General features: G+C 42.4%; 1 protein-coding gene across 4 annotated transcripts; it reads left to right on the plus strand.

The window, feature by feature from the left end:
- The first annotated feature begins 4,247 nt into the window (after window positions 1–4,247).
- On the plus strand, window positions 4,248–11,554 carry CBLL1 (Cbl proto-oncogene like 1). 4 transcript variants are annotated; one of them, XM_086610537.1, is made up of 6 exons: window positions 4,248–4,289; window positions 6,997–7,164; window positions 7,522–7,619; window positions 7,879–7,962; window positions 8,781–8,854; window positions 9,414–11,554. In XM_086610537.1, the coding sequence occupies exons 1-6, from the start codon at window positions 4,277–4,279 to the stop codon at window positions 10,453–10,455; spliced, it is 1,479 nt and encodes a 492-aa protein (XP_086466663.1). In that variant the 5' UTR covers window positions 4,248–4,276; the 3' UTR covers window positions 10,456–11,554. The 4 variants fall into 4 exon arrangements, with proteins under 4 accessions (XP_086466663.1, XP_086466662.1, XP_086466660.1 ...); XM_086610536.1 differs by having other exon boundaries at window positions 4,272–4,289; window positions 7,519–7,619; XM_086610534.1 differs by lacking the exon at window positions 4,248–4,289 and adding an exon at window positions 5,435–6,277 and having other exon boundaries at window positions 7,519–7,619.
- Window positions 11,555–16,427: the final 4,873 nt, after the last annotated feature.

A 16,427-nucleotide genomic window follows, 5' to 3' on the forward strand; every position in this document is an offset into this window, starting at 1 on the left:
TAAATAGGATAAGCTTCAATAGGAAAGGCCCTTGGATAGGGGTTCATTAGTTCTGTATTAATCCCGTTGTAGCAAATCATGCACTGCTATTAAAGATTGTCCCTAAAATGAAGTATACACAGAAGATTATTTTGGCTACATTACATATCTTTCAGCAAGAGGCAGATCAAGATATAAATTAGATTAAGGAAAACCTTAGTCCCCAAGTACTTAATGGAATGTGTAGAATTTAGGAATGAGTATGGAATGTGTAGAACTTAAGAATGTGTAGAAATGTGAACTTAGAACTTAGGAATGTGTAGATCTTAGGAATGAGAACTGTAAGAATGAGTGCAAGTAAGAAAGTCAGACTGTGACCTACTATAGAGGTTTGTGGGTTTTTTTAATTGAATATAGGAGTTTATTTAGTTTAATGAATAGTTATATTTTTATATAGCATATTTTTTTCTTTTAATGTTCTACATCAAACTGCTGCTGTTCTTTTACATGTGACAGTCCATAATGCACAAGTGCAATAATTTACAAAAGACAAAGGATCTGACCTGCAAAACTTTAATCCTTACTTTAGGACTGCATAAAATAGATATGCAGGAAATAAATGTTCTTACTTTTCATGAAGAAGAAATGTGTTTTGATGGAAAACAGACTGCTACCTTAAATTCTTTAGCACTACATTAATTTTTTAAATGGAAAAAATCCCTGCATGGTGAGGGAACAGATAACAACAAAAATGTAAGAAATATCCAGGTATAAAATCCCTTTAAGTTTCACAATGTGGGCTAATTGGCTTCAGTATGTTCACATATTTAAGTCTCCTTATTTGATGACATCAAAGAAATTATCCTGTATCACACTGCACAGGAAGATTTTTGCTGCAAGTAACATTAGCGGAAATCTCAGGTGAAAAGCTAAGCACTAAATAAATTATTCTGTCTTAAGGGCCTGAGTGAAATCCATCCAAATCAGTGAAAAAAATCCTGTAAACTTCAGTCAGCTGGACAGTATCTTACCCAGTAGGTAACAGCACCAGACTGACGTCTTTATTCTCTAATTACGGGAAAAACTTCAGCCTTCACGACAGTCAGTGAAGTTTCTCATTCCAAACACAACACAGGCTTGACCCTAGGTGATACTGCTGTTCCTGTCCAAGCCAGCAAAAATGCAGGTTTGTATTTACAAATAGACATCTGCCATTTCATAGAATCACAGAATCATAGAATGGTTTGGGTTGAAAGGGACCTCAAAGATCATCTAGTTCCAACCCCCCTGTCATGGGCAGGGAAACCCTCCACTACACCAGGCTGCCCAAAGCCTCATCCAACCTGGCCTTGAACACTTCCAGGGATGGGGCAGCCACAACTTCTCTGGGCAACCTGTTCCACTGCCTCACCACCCTCAGAGTGAAAAATTTCTTCCTTATATCTAATCTAAATCTGCCCTCTTTCAGTTTCAAGCCCTTGCCCCTTGTCCTATCACTACATGCCCTTGTAAAAAGTCCCTCTCCAGCTTTCCTGTAGGCTCTCTTCAGGTAATGGAAGGCTGCAAGAAGGTCTCCCCGGAGCCTTCTCTTCTCCAGGCTGAACAGCCACAACTCTCCCAGCCTGTCTTCATAGGAGAGGTGCTCCAGCCCTCGGATCATCTTCCAGCCCTCCTCTGGACTCGCTCCAGCAGCTCCATGTCCTTCTTGTGTTGGGGACCCCAGAGCTGAACGCGGTATTCCAGGTGGGGCCTCACGAGAGCAGAGTAGAGGGGCAGAATCACCTCCCTCGATCTGCTGGTCACACTTCTTTTGATGCAGCCCAGGATACGGTTGGCTTTCTGGGCTGCCAGAGCACGTTGGTGGCTCATGTTGAGCTTCTCATCCACCAGCACTCCCAAGTCAAGATTTGTACATCAGATCAGCATCTCCACCAGCTGAGAACGAGTCTGCACCTCCTCGGACAGAGGTGTTAATTTCTACTTATGCTACTGCTTTGGCTCAGGCTGTGATTTGCCAGTTCACGCTTTTGGCGCTGCCTGTCCTCGTCCTCTCCCCTTCCGTTCACCAGCCTAACGCAGGAGGCTGGCACTTCTGCCCACATTCCTGACACAACATTTCTGTCAGGCCATGGCCCCAACTTAGATCAACCCGACTATAAGGGGGGGTTAGTTGCCAGTGCACAAGGCCAGCAGCAGAACGGCAAGGCCAGTAACACGTTTCTTAGGAGCCGTATTGCGTTTCTAAAGTGGACGTACATTTTATGTAAAAAGCAAGAGTAAAATATTGTACTTGAGACTGGTCAGTGAGCTTTCAGCTAATTTTCATGCAGAACACATACTGTGGAAAAGAGGGTATACAAAATGATAGCAGTGGGATTTTTGTTCAAGAGAACATCTGCACTGTGAAGTCTGAGTATAGATTCTTACTCGACAGAAATGTGGGATTACACAGTTTTTTGGACCTTCTCCAGTTCTTGTCCATATAGGTATTTAGAAAAAGCAGTTCGATATTCAACAGTCTTCCCGTTTCCCTTCCAAATATTACACTTCAGCTGGAATGAATTGTGATAAAATACGACGCAATGCACTTGTTCTTGGCCTGCCTATTCCTTCCAGGCATGGTTGTATTTGTTCTTAATTTAACTGGCACAAAATATTCAACTTTTTCTCTGAAAAATCACATTTCATACGAAGCCTACGGTTACACAGGATAGTAAGAGGTAACATGCAGAAGGGATTCAAATACCTTTCTCAGTGGGTCAGGGGGTATGTGCTGCTTAACTTTCTATCTGTGTGTCCATCAAAATGAAGGATACCAAAATAATGGATTTTGCAATGAAGCTACAATTCTCTATAATTTTGTACTAATTCAAATATCCGTAAGTGATGCAACTAGATGTGCTTATCTTTTCCAGTAGAATGAAGAAGTGATATTTTTGTATGCATTTTGAGTGTTACTATTCTATCTTTGCATGTCAGGTATTAAATTTGGAGATTATATTTAAAGTTTTTTACCCTTTTAAAAGCTGCATTTTGAAAGTAACTGTATCCATTAACGAGAAAATAAAGTTGTGCATAATGAAAACATGCTCCATGCATCTGCATGTTTTGGGGTTTTTTTACTCTTCTCTTTATGAATTCGTATCATAGGGAAATAAAGCACATTGCGGAGAGATCAGTGTCATGCTTCCCTTGGATCTGCCTTTTGAGGAAAAATAAAGACAAAAGGGTAAACCTGTTCTCTCTGCTTGTGAGGATAAGAAACATTAGGCTTAAATGGCAGCTTTTAAATGTGAAGGCTATAAAGATAATGAGAAACATTGTCCGTAGGGACAATCCAATCCCAATCCTGGAGACTCTTAGTGGGACAGTCACCAATCTGAAGTGTGTGGAGTTGCCCCTACTTTAGGATTGAGGAAGGACTGCTTGAGGCTGCTTTCTCCTCTGTAACCTATGATTTAGTTGTACTTGTATTTCTTTCTTCAGTGCTATAGAAGCACTCTGTAAAATAGACAGTATCCTACTGAATCACATCTGATTTACAAAATGCTGCTACATTCATGGAAATTACAAAAGGTAGCCTCTTGACGTAGTGAGCTCTATTGCTGTGGAGCTTTAGGGTGCACTGAAGTCCACTGTTCCATCAAGTCATTGGCATTTCCATAGCTCCGATTGTCAGGAATCTGCCGCTTCCACGGTAAAACTTAAGGCCGACGATTACCAGCTGAGAAAGCCCAACGTGGTTTCAGATTAGTCCAATTTCTTGGAAGCCCACTCCGTATCAGCCACCCTCCCACTCGGCCCGCAGGCAGGGCTGCCACGGCTCCCCAAGAGGAAGATCCCTCTAATTTTTAACTTTACTCTTCACCCCGCGGCTCCCGGCAGGGCGGCTCCCGGCTCCCGCCGCCGCCATCGCGCCCGCGAGCGCCCCGCGCCTCCCGCCGCACGCCGCAGCGCGCAGGCGCGGCGCACGCGGCACTACACCCCCCAGGGGGCAGCGGTCCGCCAGCCGCGATCCCGGCAGGCACTGCGGGGCGGCCGCGCCTTCCTCCGCGGCCTCGCCGCAGAGCTCGCTGGGAGCGAGGGTCCCGCCGCGGCGCCGCTCCGCCGAGCCCTCCCGCGGGCCCCACCATGCCCTCGCGGTCCTGCGGCGGCGCGGCCGCTCCACAGCGGCGCGGCGAACACCGTGCTGCAAACGCTTCCCCGCTGCGCACTTTTTCACGCCCCCTCGCTCGTCTCCCGGCCGCTTCCGCTTCCGGCCGCACCCTTCCGCTCCCACAGTGCCCCGCGCCGAATCATGGACCACAATGGTGAGGAGGGGAGAGGCCGGGGGACCCGTCTGTACCGCTCCCCGCCCGGGCCCGCTGCGCTCCGCCGGGCGGGGCGGCGCCTCGCGCGGGGCCGCCGGGCGCGAGGCGGTGCCGGGGCAGCGGCGGGACGCGGCCTGGCGCTGGGTGACGCCGGTGCGGCCCGGGTTCGCGGCGGTTCCTCGCGGCGGGGCCTGGTCTCTCCTCTCAGCGCCGGGTTCGCGCTCCCCCGCTCCCGCTTCCCGCGTCCGCCGCGCTTCCTCCAGTGGGGGCGCGGCGCCTGCCCCCGCCCCGAGCGGGGCTCGGCTCCCGGCCCGAGGGGCCGCGCCGCGGCTGAGCCCGCGCTCCCGCCTCGGGGCGGGCTGCGGAGGGGACTGACGCAGCGTCAGACGCGGCGGCGGCCGCCGGCGGCTGCGCGCCCTCGGGCCGCGCCGGGGCGGGCGGGCGGGCGGGCGGCCTGCGCGACACAGGCCGGGGGATCCGGAGCCCCGCGGCCGGCGGGTGCCACCTGTAGCGTGTCGGAGGTGGCGGCGAGGCGCTGGTTTGCCCGCGGCATTTCCCGGGATCGGGGCCGACGATGTGTTTTCTGGAGAGGAAAGAGAGTTGTTGTGCTCTGGGTTGGAAGCTTTTCTCGCGTGCTTCGATTTGGTTTTGTAGCTTTGGTACCTCGCTGGTTAGCCTGCTGGTGCAGTCTAGCGAATAGAAGAGTGGACCTGGGTTGTGGGTTTTTTTTTTTTCTTCCTCTCAGCAAAAGTTGTATTATAAATTTTTATGTGTAAGGTATAGTATTTGAGCTGTATTTTTTTTTTTAAATATATTAAAACTTAAGAAAAATTGATGAAGGTGACAGTTCAGGAGGAAATATCGCTTCTAGTTAGAGCTTTTCTAAGTAGTCTTAACAATGTGGGGTTTTTTGTTTGTTTGTGTTTTTTTTTCTGGACTTAATCCTACTGGTTATGCTTACACAGACTGGAATTTATTATCTTTCCATGAAACATGAATGACTAATAAACTTGCTAGTTTGAATTAGTTGAGTAGCTAACTCAAGTAAATATTCCTAGCTTACAGAGGTATATAGAAGAAAAGTGTCAGAATTTAATTGTTTCCTCTTGGCAGTTCAATGGGCTAAATAATAAACAGGGTTGTTTGTTTTTTTTTAAATTTGGTTTAGCTGTCCCTATTTCCAAATGGATTGGGGCCCTGTGGTGACTTTTTCTGGTCTGTGGTGGTGTGTTTTTGTGTGTTCTGATATGAAACTGGATTTCCCAACAAGTGGAAAATTGACAGCTTTAGCATTATTATCTCTGATGCTCCAGTCCAGCAGTTTCTGGGACAGCCTGGTGTCATAGTTGTATGTTTGCTGGGTCATGTGTTTAGCCAACAGGACAGCCTAAACAAAAGCAACAAATGAACAAAAGTAGAACCAGGCTTTATTGGTTTTGTGTTTTTACATATTGTCTTTTAGGATGAAACATGTCAACCACAGCGCTAAGAGGAATAAGCACATTTGATCTATCAGAGAAAGTTGAGGGCTCTTGATTTTGAGATAAAGTAACTGTCGGAGCAGCATCCTAATTTGAAACTTTGTCGCAGTTCCTAGTTTTGGTGGTAGCTGCTGAACAACTTAGAGCAATCTCCTTTTTCCTTTTTTTTTTTTCTTGTTTTTCCTCCAACTTGTTGTGCTGTGTGGGGTAATTATAGGCTTTGAGGGGCAGTAGTGCGAAGCATTGTGCAGAATTACACTAGTATGGCCCAAATTTCAGTGTTCAGATGCTGCCACTGTGCTGTAATTCTTTGGGGCCGCAGCGATCGTTCCAGGGCTGCAGTGCCAGATGGAGTGGAACAGGAGGGCTTGCACTGTAACAGCTTGGGGCCCACCCCTTTGAGGCTGAGCATGTACTGCTTTGAAACGCCTGTCAAAATGGCATTTTCAGTTGAAACGAAAATGAGCGGTGGATTCGTGAAGGACATAAACCACTGCACAGCATCTCGTTCGTACAAAAGTCAGGTTAAGGTAGACTCACTGGAAGTTGGGGGAGTTATACCCCCTGCATTGGTGTTGCTTGCTGCAATATGCCCTCTAGATTATCTCTTGGAGCCTGCATCTACTGATGCATGTGCCAGGCTACTTCTTGCTTCCTTTCCCCTTGTACTCAGATTTGAATCTGGTTAAAGAGAATTCTATATGTAGCGGGGAACAACAATTTTCAGTTTAGCAAGGATACTACTACTCTTAAGTACTGATGTTTTTGTGGTGCTTTATGCTAAACTAGTTTCCTTCAAACTTTAATAAACAATTTACATAAATTGTAGAAATTATCTTTTCTCATAATAAATTCTATGTTGTCAAGGTTGTACAAAGAATTGACTCTTTGGTACTATTCATGCTGTGAAAGGAGCTATACAATTAATTTTTTTTCTTGTTGTGGAGAAATGACAGACTAGTTAACTTATTTTAAAATAAATAGCTTTATTTTTAGAAGTAGATTTCCTAAAATCATGATTGTTCCCAATACAATTTTGTGACTTGACTTGTAGAAGAAATTGGATGTGGAAATACTTATTTTCTAGTGATTAAACTTTGATGTGTTGTATGAGTCTTAAGCAAGCTTTAAAAATGATTTTTCTTGTAACTCTTCTGTTAATATTTAGCCTCTTTAGAGACCATTAGATAAGTGAAAAATTGCACAAAACTTTTTTTGTTTCACAGACAATGATTTGCAAGGAACAAATAGTTCAGGATCATTGGGTGGTCTTGATGTTCGTAGAAGAATCCCTATAAAGCTTATCTCAAAACAGACGAATAAAACCAAACCTGCACCTCGAGCTCCAAGAAATATGAACAGGATGCCTTCAAAGACACAAGCTGGTGATGAAGGTAAATTGATATAAATACTAGCCCTGTAGTAGGGAAGCATGTGATTCTGCAGCGTTGTTCAAGACTTTATACAGCCTTGGAGGCTTAGAGTCCGAGGTTCTGTCCAAGTGCAAAACAAGTTTCAAATTTCCGGCTACTGCTGCACTATAAGGGTGAAACGGTGCACGTTCCCGAAACAGGCTGTCTTACTGTTTTTGACTATACCTTTCTGTAGAATGGGCCCAGCAGAGTATAAGTGCTGTGGCATTTCTTGATGATTTCAGTATAGAATTGCATGCTCCTAATAGCAGCCGGTGTCAGTTAGGAAAGTGTTGTGGTTGGCTCGTGTCTTTCTTCTCTTTCTTCTTTCCACAGAAGAATTTGATTATAACGAAGAGGAGCGATACGAGTGCAAAGGAGGTGAAATGTTTGGCAATCAAAGGAGATTCCCTGGACCCATCTTTTGGGACTATAAGGTAAAGCCATGGGTGGGAAGTTGTGAATCTTTGTAAATGTTACCAAAATTAGGTAGTCCTGGTAGATACCTTATTAAATAAAAGTGCATCCATTACTTTTGACTGACTGAAAATACATTTTCTGCTTTCTGATGTTAGTGGTGTTCTTGCTTCCTTCTCAGCTGATTCAGAAATAATGTGTGTGTGTGGATGATAATGGAAATGAGAAGCTTTAGTGATGTTGGATTTTGTTCTCCTACCCCCTTCTCTATCCTATCAGATAAACTTGCTGGGAGAAAAGGATGATACACCAGTCCATTTCTGTGATAAATGTGGATTGCCCATCAAAATGTATGGACGCATGGTGAGTGAAATTATCAATGGAAGATGCAGCCATGGCTTCTGTTTAGGTAAAATTAGGTTTTACTCTGTGTCTATGAGGCCTCCAGAGGTTGCTGATTTCAGCAGGCCTCTGAATGAACAGCGGAAGAATATCAGGATTAAACTGGGGGCCTTCACTGCTGAAATGGTTTTGTTCCATCTGTCTGCCTCATTTCAATTTACCCTCTGATTTAATAAAGTCAGCTTGAAAATGTTAAACTGAAAATCAAAACACAGTCATCAATAAAAAAATCTTCAGTGGATTTTGACCTTACACAGCTTTAAAAATAAGCTCTTTATCTCAATTAAAGACTTGGAATGAAGTTAGAAAACACTGTTCACTTTTATGTCCCTTCAAAATTAGTGTAACAAAATCCCTGAGATTAATTTAGAAACCTAAGTGTGATGTAACAGGCTTCAGGATCTAACTTAATGACAGTTAATGCTTTTAAAACTTTCCTTCCTTGCCAGTGACACAAGTGTAATTAGATTGGATATGTAGCTTTTGTAAATGTTCAGTGTTGGTATTACTGCAAGACTTAAACTTTGCGTCTGCATTTCTGCCAACTCTTAAAAAACCAAACAAACCTACCCCCTAAAAATCCCTAACTCAGCACAAACTGTTTTGGAAAGCTTCTGTGCAAGGATGCTGTAAACTGCTACCTAACACTATTCCTGTTCACCTCATAGGCAACTTAGTTACTTCTATTCCTCTGTCCAGCACACAATTTCTAGTAACTGCTCTGCCACATGAGAGGGGTATCTGTATACGATGTCTCAGCAGCCATTTTTTGTCTCTAGATACCTTGCAAGCATGTTTTCTGCTATGACTGTGCTATACTGCATGAGAAGAAGGGAGACAAGATGTGTCCAGGGTAAGTTATCTCAAGATGTGTTACTAAAGGAAATGTAGGAAAATAACTTCAATATCTTACTTCAGACATTGTATTAGCGTGGTTCTCATTTATGTGCATTTAGCAGAGGCAGTAGAGTGTTCCACTACACCACTTGATTGTAGCTTCGTATCCCGTATTTTGGGACTGTAAGAGATCAGCGTTTACTTTGCTGTTTAAGTATTTGCGTAGATGACCTGTCGCTGCTCTGATTGGGAAATGAATAAATGGCCATTTATTTTACTTAGTGAGAGTGACTCTCTGTAAGTCTTAACGTGCAGAAGGAATTTTTGAGAGTGATGCTCTGTATAAATTTCCACCTCATTAAATTTTTGTGTTCTTTCACAGTTATGTTGGGAGACTTAAAAACTAGATAAACTTCAAAATCAGTGAAATGTTTCTTTCATTGCTATGGTGGGAAGAAAATTACCGGTTCTAATTTGGATAATTATGGTAAACTGGTTGGCTTTTAGCAAAAAAAAAAAAATTATGCGGATTGCTCTCTCTGATAACAATAAACCAATATTCTGTTCTGATTTAGCTGTAATGAACCTGTGCAGCGCATTGAGCAGTGTGTCCGAGGGTCTCTCTTCATGTGTAGCATTGTTCAAGGGTGCAAGAGAACTTACCTGTCACAGAGGGACTTACAAGCTCACATCAACCACCGTCATATGAGAGCTGGAAAGCCTGTTACTCGTCCTCCAATTGAACCTGTACATCCTCCTATTGCCCCACCACCTGCCGAGATTCCTGAGCGTTTCATAATGCCACCTGAGAAACATCATATGAGCCACATTCCTCCAAAGCAGCATATCATGATGCCACCACCTCCTTTACAGCATGTGCCACATGAGCATTATAACCAGCCACACGAAGACATTCGTGCGCCTCCTGCGGAGATGTCAATGGCTCCACCGCCACCTCGCCCAGTCAGTCAGGACACCTTCCGCATTTCAACGAGAAAACACAGCAATTTGATAACTGTCCCTATTCAGGATGATTCGAATTCAGGTGCTCGAGAACCACCTCCACCTGCCCCTGCACCTGCTCATCATCATCCCGAGTACCAGGGTCAACCAGTGGTATCGCACCCTCATCATATTATGCCTCCACAGCAACATTATGCACCACCCCCACCACCACCTCCACCAATAAGCCATCCGCTGCAGCATCCTCCCCAGGCAGCAGGTACTCCTCACATGGTATATAGCCAAGCTCCTCCACCACCAATGACCTCTGCTCCTCCTCCAATAACCCCGCCACCTGGACATATAATTGCCCAGATGCCACCATACATGAATCATCCTCCTCCAGGACCTCCCCCTCCTCAGCATGGAGGCCCGCCAGTAAATGTAAATGCACCCCCTCCCCACCACTATAATCCTAACTCTTTGCCACAGTTCAGTGAAGATCAAGGAACTCTTAGTCCCCCTTTCACACAGCCTGGGGGAATGAGTCCAGGGATATGGCCAGCTCCACGGGGGCCGCCTCCACCTCCAAGAATGCAAGGGCCTCCTGCTCAGGCCCCGCTTCCTGGACCACACCACCCTGATCAAGCCAGATACAGACCCTATTACCAATGATACGAGCAGTTATATGAATAGAGAGTGCTATGAAGAGGATAAAACTATATACAGCAGCCTTTTAATTAATTGTTTTGGGGTTATTTTGTTGTGGTTTTTTTAAATACTGTCATTTTGACTGTAAGACGTTTCAGGGTTTCAATCTTAAATGATTTTTAAGCCTTGGCCGTAGGACTCTGACTTCAAATATTCTGTAGTGGTAAAATAAGTGGCTTAGTAGACCACGGTTGCATTTTAACAGAACTTCTGTCTAGTGTGGCTAAATTGTCCTAAGATGAACACTTGTAACATTATTTCCTGGAGAAAATGAACACGTGTTGTACCATTCTGAATATTGTTTTTGTTAAATCCAGTGTTTAGTTTCACTTGTGATACGTTTTTGTTAACCTGTGTACAATAATTAAATTGAAACATGGTTGTAAAAGTGGTGAGTTTTTATATGACGTTAACGCAGACGTGGTCCCGGGACACTATTTTGGCACTGATGCTTTCCAAATGGGCAGCATAAGGAAGTGTTAAGGGAACTTTAGTATTTCTCTTACTAACAGTTACCATTACTTGTAACAAATTCAGGCTATGGTGAGTTCATGGCACTAGAAATCAGACATGCAGAATACCGCATTTCAGCTTTTTCTTCCTTTTTTTTTTTCTTTAAATTTTTGCACCAGGATAAATTTGCCAGAAATGGAGCTTTGGGCATGACAGGAAACCATGGAATAATGTATTGTGGGATTTGGTGGGGTGTGTCATGTTTGGGTTTTTGGGATGGAGATTTTGGGGTTTTTTGGTTGTTTTAAAGTTAGTTTTGGTTCAGAAGGTTCTGTTTACATGTACACTACTCACTGGAGTTGAATTCAAACTGTGGTGTTTACCTATGGCTGTGTTGCGTGGAAGTGGCTGTGAACTGACTTGCCATGTCTGAGAAGCAGATAATTCTTTGTAGGGAAGTGGTGTTTGTCACTTTGTGTAATATATACAGTAGGAAAACTTTCCATTTGGATAACCTGAAAGAAGTGGTCTGGAATCCATTATGTAGATATAAAGAAATAAAAAAGCTACACATCCTTTATCTGTTTCAGTTTTGTGATACAGATTTAATTTACAGACAATAGTTAGGTGTTTTCACTTTTTTTTTTTAAAGTAGCAATATAAGCAGGCCTTCAGGTCTGTTTTGGCTCCATTTTATCTTTTATAAGCATGACTTTTAAAGAGAAATATCATAAATATAAAGTGAGAATGTTCTTTTTAGTGCAGCTGGTAGCAGAACCAGACAATAACAAGGGAGTACTGTCTGTTATTTGGAGTGCTTATCTGCATTTGTAATCAATGTTAGTGCTGAACCTTTGTTTTTTTCAAAATGCCACGTTTTTAGCAGCGGTGTTTTCAGATGAAGAACTCTTGAGATTTTTTTCCTAAGGTTTCTAATTCCCTGCTGTTCTTGAATAATCTGAACCATCTTAAAGCCTCAGTGCACTAGTTTATAAACCTTCTTTTTTGCCTCATAAGTGTTAAATTTATGAAAGAGCTTTGACAGTGCAACAGATTTTGTAATTTTAAGTATAAACTGCATATATTTTGATTACTAGAGCAAAGGCTCTAGGTTTCCTCTCTGTCCTTGACTGCCACTGATTTCCTTGTGACCATGAGCAAATTTTTTAGACAACCTTTCAAATAAATACTTCTATAGAGGTGTGCAAATAAATTCTGAGATACAGAAATACATTCTGGGGTATATGAATGGCTGGTTATTGTAAATTGATTAAAAATCTGCTTAGCTGTAATATGCTTCTTTCAAAGACAGAGATCTTTGGTTTAGTTTCTCTGAAAAATAAGGGATTTTAAATAGAACACCCCGGCGAAGAAGAAGAGGCTGATTGTGATAGCGTGCTATGATACGGGATTGGTCGAAAATTTACTGTTCCAGTGTGTATGAAGGCGAAAATGACTCTGCCGGCGTTATTTTGTTTCAGTAATTCACAATAAACACATGAAGAACTTTTCAGGACCCCCTTTCGTCACTGTTAAATTGCTTGGTATGAGGTAGGCTTAGGCATGTTTACATGACAGCATGTAACTTCATCGGAGAGGAAATCTGCATGTCTGATTAGTATTCTGTGACTCTGCAAAGCCAAACTGCTGTGGGACATACCTGTTTAAACAGACTTGCTGATGGTTCTAGGTCCCAGCTTCGTTTGCCTGAGGCTGAGAAGGTAACGCGTGCGGGTTTAGGAGGACACCATGTGACAGACATCTGTGCAGGGAGATGAGCCCACCTCACCTGTGCACTCTTGTTTTGGAAAACAAGACATTCTCAAATCAGCTGTTCCCTGCCAGTTGCGGGTGATGAGGAAATAAGGCAACTCTTTCCATCATGCTAGTTTTCTAAAAAGTCAGGTTGCATACTCGTTACATATTACCCAGTCTGTTGTGAAAGCGATGAAGGATTCAAACTTAGTAATTCTGGGTCCACTGCTATTCTTCTTGAAGTTACTGATAAAGTGCTTTTCTGAAAATGCTGGGGCAGTCAAATTCATTAAGGGAAATCAGCCTTTGCTCTATCAAAAAGCACAGGAAGTGAATGTATGTCCCTGTAAAGAATGTGTGAGAATTTTGTGCTGTTTATATTTGAGGCAAAGGTGACATATGTCATACGGACGATGACGTATTACCCAAAAAATCAGTGGGTTCCCTTGAATCGTTTAGTGACCGTGGACCAAAAGTCTTTATTGTAAAGGACTTACTGCAAAGTAATCTTATGTAGGCAGGACTTGGGCGTGGGTCAAATTTCTGTGTCCTCCTTCTACAGGAAGACCTAAATCCATTTTTTAATACATATACCTATGTAACTAAAGATACTGTTGATGCTTTCATATTTACAAAGTTAAATGTTTGCGTTGGTCAAAGTCTTATGTTAACAGTCTTTTTAATTTGTCATGGAGTTTTGAATGTGTTTGGGGGGCTTTTTTGTTCAGTTGATTGGGGTTTTTTTTTCAAAATACCTGGTCATTTCACTATGAAGTTCAGAAATACCATATATTATACTTAATTGTGTAATTGACAGTCTTAGAAATGGTGAGATGTCCTTGCGAACTCCGTGGATTCCTACTTATGTCTTCCTGTAAAGACAAACATTTGAACTTAATTAATTAGATTTATTATAAATACCGCTGTCTGCGACCGACATCTCCCTCCTGAGGCACTGCCAAGCAGATCTCAAGTTTGGAAGAGAACTGTGACGGACCTTTAAATTTGTCAGCCATAGCAGGTTTCTCTAACAATGTCACATAAAGGAACAAAAAGGAGTTTGGTGATGGTTTGTGTCCACCATGGAATGAATGCAAGGACACCAGCAGACGGTCTGAAAATACCTGTAGTTTAGATGCTTGTCTCTTTACACTTTATCTTCAATTCCAACTCTAACTTTGCTTAAAGGATTGCCTGCAGCCATGCATACTTTACAATAAGCAGACTAATTGCGAGAACATGTACTTTGTGTTTGGTGTTTTTTTTAAAAAATACTGTTACTGTAAAGATAGGTTACCTAGATGTGTTAAGTGATATTTTTCGTGCCTTTTTAAAAAAGAAAAATGAAAAATGTGAAATATTTTTTAAAAATCTGATGCAAGATAGTTAGAAAACCTTACTGGATGGAGTTTCCATTTATTTTCACTTGCTGGTCTCAGAGGAGTGTCAGATTTTGATTGTTAAAAACTAAGATGGAAGTAACTTGTATTCTTTCCATGTTAAAGTTTGTACACACAGCAAGGGAGGAAAAACTGTCGATTATGTGAAGTCGAGTGTTCTTAAAAGCACAAACGTGCTTTCTCTGTGGATGAAGTCTGAACACACCTCTCTGTTCTTAAACCAATTTCTACTCTGTAAAACTTGCATCTGGTTCCGTGTTGTTTCTCAGCGAGCATTGCCCCGTGGCTGACAAAAGCAGGCACAGGGTCGCGTCAGGAGGCGCTGCCAAGCCTGGGAAACTGGAGGAGCACAGCGGATTGCAGTTGCAACGTAATATTGAATGTATGGGAAATAAATTTGAACTTTTCCTCTTTGTATATGTGACGTTACAGGGTCCGATACAGCAGAGAAATATGCAAGGTTTGTATTCAGTTTCATCCTGACTACATTTCTGAAGGAAACGTCAGTATTATACAAGTTGTATTTCACCTGGGTTTTATTTTGTGGAGTTAAAACCAATTCTTAGCAATTGTTAGATCATCTTTATATAGTAATGGTGCCCTCACAACTGTGAGGTTCTTCGCTGTGTTCAGGTATGTTGTATTCACACTATGTGTGTGTTTGTTTGGGCAATGCGAGTCAGAATAATGAAGTTTAAAGCTCCATCTAGTCTTGACTTAGCTGTAAGAGCAACTTTAGAAACTTTTCTTACTCTGAATTGTGTCTCCTTGTTCTCTAAATATGAGGTATTAATTTGTTGGTTTTTTTAAAAAATTGCTTACGGTTTTGACTCAGTTCATGGCTACAAGAGATTAAAAGAGTAAAAAATCCAACATATGTCCGGAAAGGTGTGGATGGAATAGCAGCAGGAGGCTGGTAAATTAGCTCAATCATCTTGAAACTTGTATCATTCATTTTGGTAACAGAATGCCAGTGATTCTCGAGCACTAGTAGGACTGATTGTAATACACTTCTGTTAATGAAGAGAGTGATAACATATGCAAGCAGGCAGGAATGTTTCCATTTTTATGTAGTTATGTTTCACAAAAGCACTTCAGCTAAACTACTTTAAAAAACCCAAAATGAGCAATTTTAAATAGATGTGAATATGTGTCAGCCAACAAGAGTTTTCTTCAGTCTTATTTGTGAAAACCAGTGCTTGAGCACAGCTCCAAGATAATTTATGGTGAATTATTTCCTGCACTAAATAAAATCACATAAGTACTAAAGAGAGGTCCTGCACTTGTTTTTTTTTCCATTTCTGGATCAGGTAAACTTTCAGGCATTTTTGAAGGAAGCAGATGTTTTCTTAAGAAGAGTGAGAAAAGCGTCTACATTCAGCACAGGGATTAGGAATGGAGATGTGAGAGTGACATTTCTTTCCAGAAAAGAAGTACTTAAAGATGCTTTTTCCTTAATAGAAACTTAGTTTGAAATTGAAAAAAATACAGGTTTGCATCTCATAATACTCTCTCCTTTGGGCCCAAGACCTTGAATTGAATACCTTTGAATTTTTTGTCTCTGTATTTCACACAGGCAATCTCTTCTGCACTGCAAAGTGAAAACCAGGCTTGAGAGTAGGCTTGAGCATCACAGGCGCCATGGCTTCTGTATTTTCTGTACATCTTTGCTGGCTGTAAAATGCCTGTTATTTAGTTACCAAGCACCTGCACTGTGCTGAGGAGCGGTAGGCTCAGGATATGTGATGAATTGACACATCTGTCAGCTCTCCAAAAAGAAAGCAGGTATGAAATTTGCCTTTTAGCTTATTCTTCGGTAAAATATTAAAAAGCGGTACATGGTAATGCTCTAACTGAGCAGCAGTGATGCTCAGAGGAAGAGCAATATCTAGGTTTCCGAAGGTGCCAGTCTCAAGAATGAGCCAGTAAATCTGCATCACAATATCCTACAACAGAGCAAGGCTTACGTGCTGCAATCTGCAGGAGGGTAAACTGCTCAGAGCAACCTTAGTACCAGAGTAACAGAGTTGAATGGAGAAATAATTAGTACCTGGAGGGGGAAATTGCATAAAGCATCAGAAATACAATACTGCTGCTGTCAACATTAAAAAAATAAGGAGTAGAGTGATTTAGGAGGATGACAAATAGCTGGTTAGGGACGTGTGACATGGGAGTGCCAGGCTCTCTGGTTAAGGTCTTCTGTCCTTTTAAGAAATTATGAATAGTTTTGGAAGGGAGATTGTGTTCTGGGGCACTGTGCTGTATCAGAAGAGTCGTTAGGATTGAGTTGTTCTGAGGAGCGCAACTTGGAAAATAACTTTTTTTTTT

This window comes from Tauraco erythrolophus, chromosome 4 (assembly GCF_009769465.1).
Source record: "Tauraco erythrolophus isolate bTauEry1 chromosome 4, bTauEry1.pri, whole genome shotgun sequence".
Taxonomy (NCBI): domain Eukaryota; kingdom Metazoa; phylum Chordata; class Aves; order Musophagiformes; family Musophagidae; genus Tauraco; species Tauraco erythrolophus.

Bases quoted from the DNA above. Each gene is read 5' to 3' on its own strand.
- CBLL1 (XM_086610534.1), top strand. From the start codon at position 6,034: ATGGCCCAAATTTCAGTGTTCAGATGCTGCCACTGTGCTGTAATTCTT. The intron at 6,278-6,996 runs GTTCGTACAAAA...TTTGTTTCACAG, and splicing joins AAACCACTGCACAGCATCTC to ACAATGATTTGCAAGGAACA. The intron at 7,963-8,780 runs GTGAGTGAAATT...TTTTGTCTCTAG, and splicing joins TCAAAATGTATGGACGCATG to ATACCTTGCAAGCATGTTTT.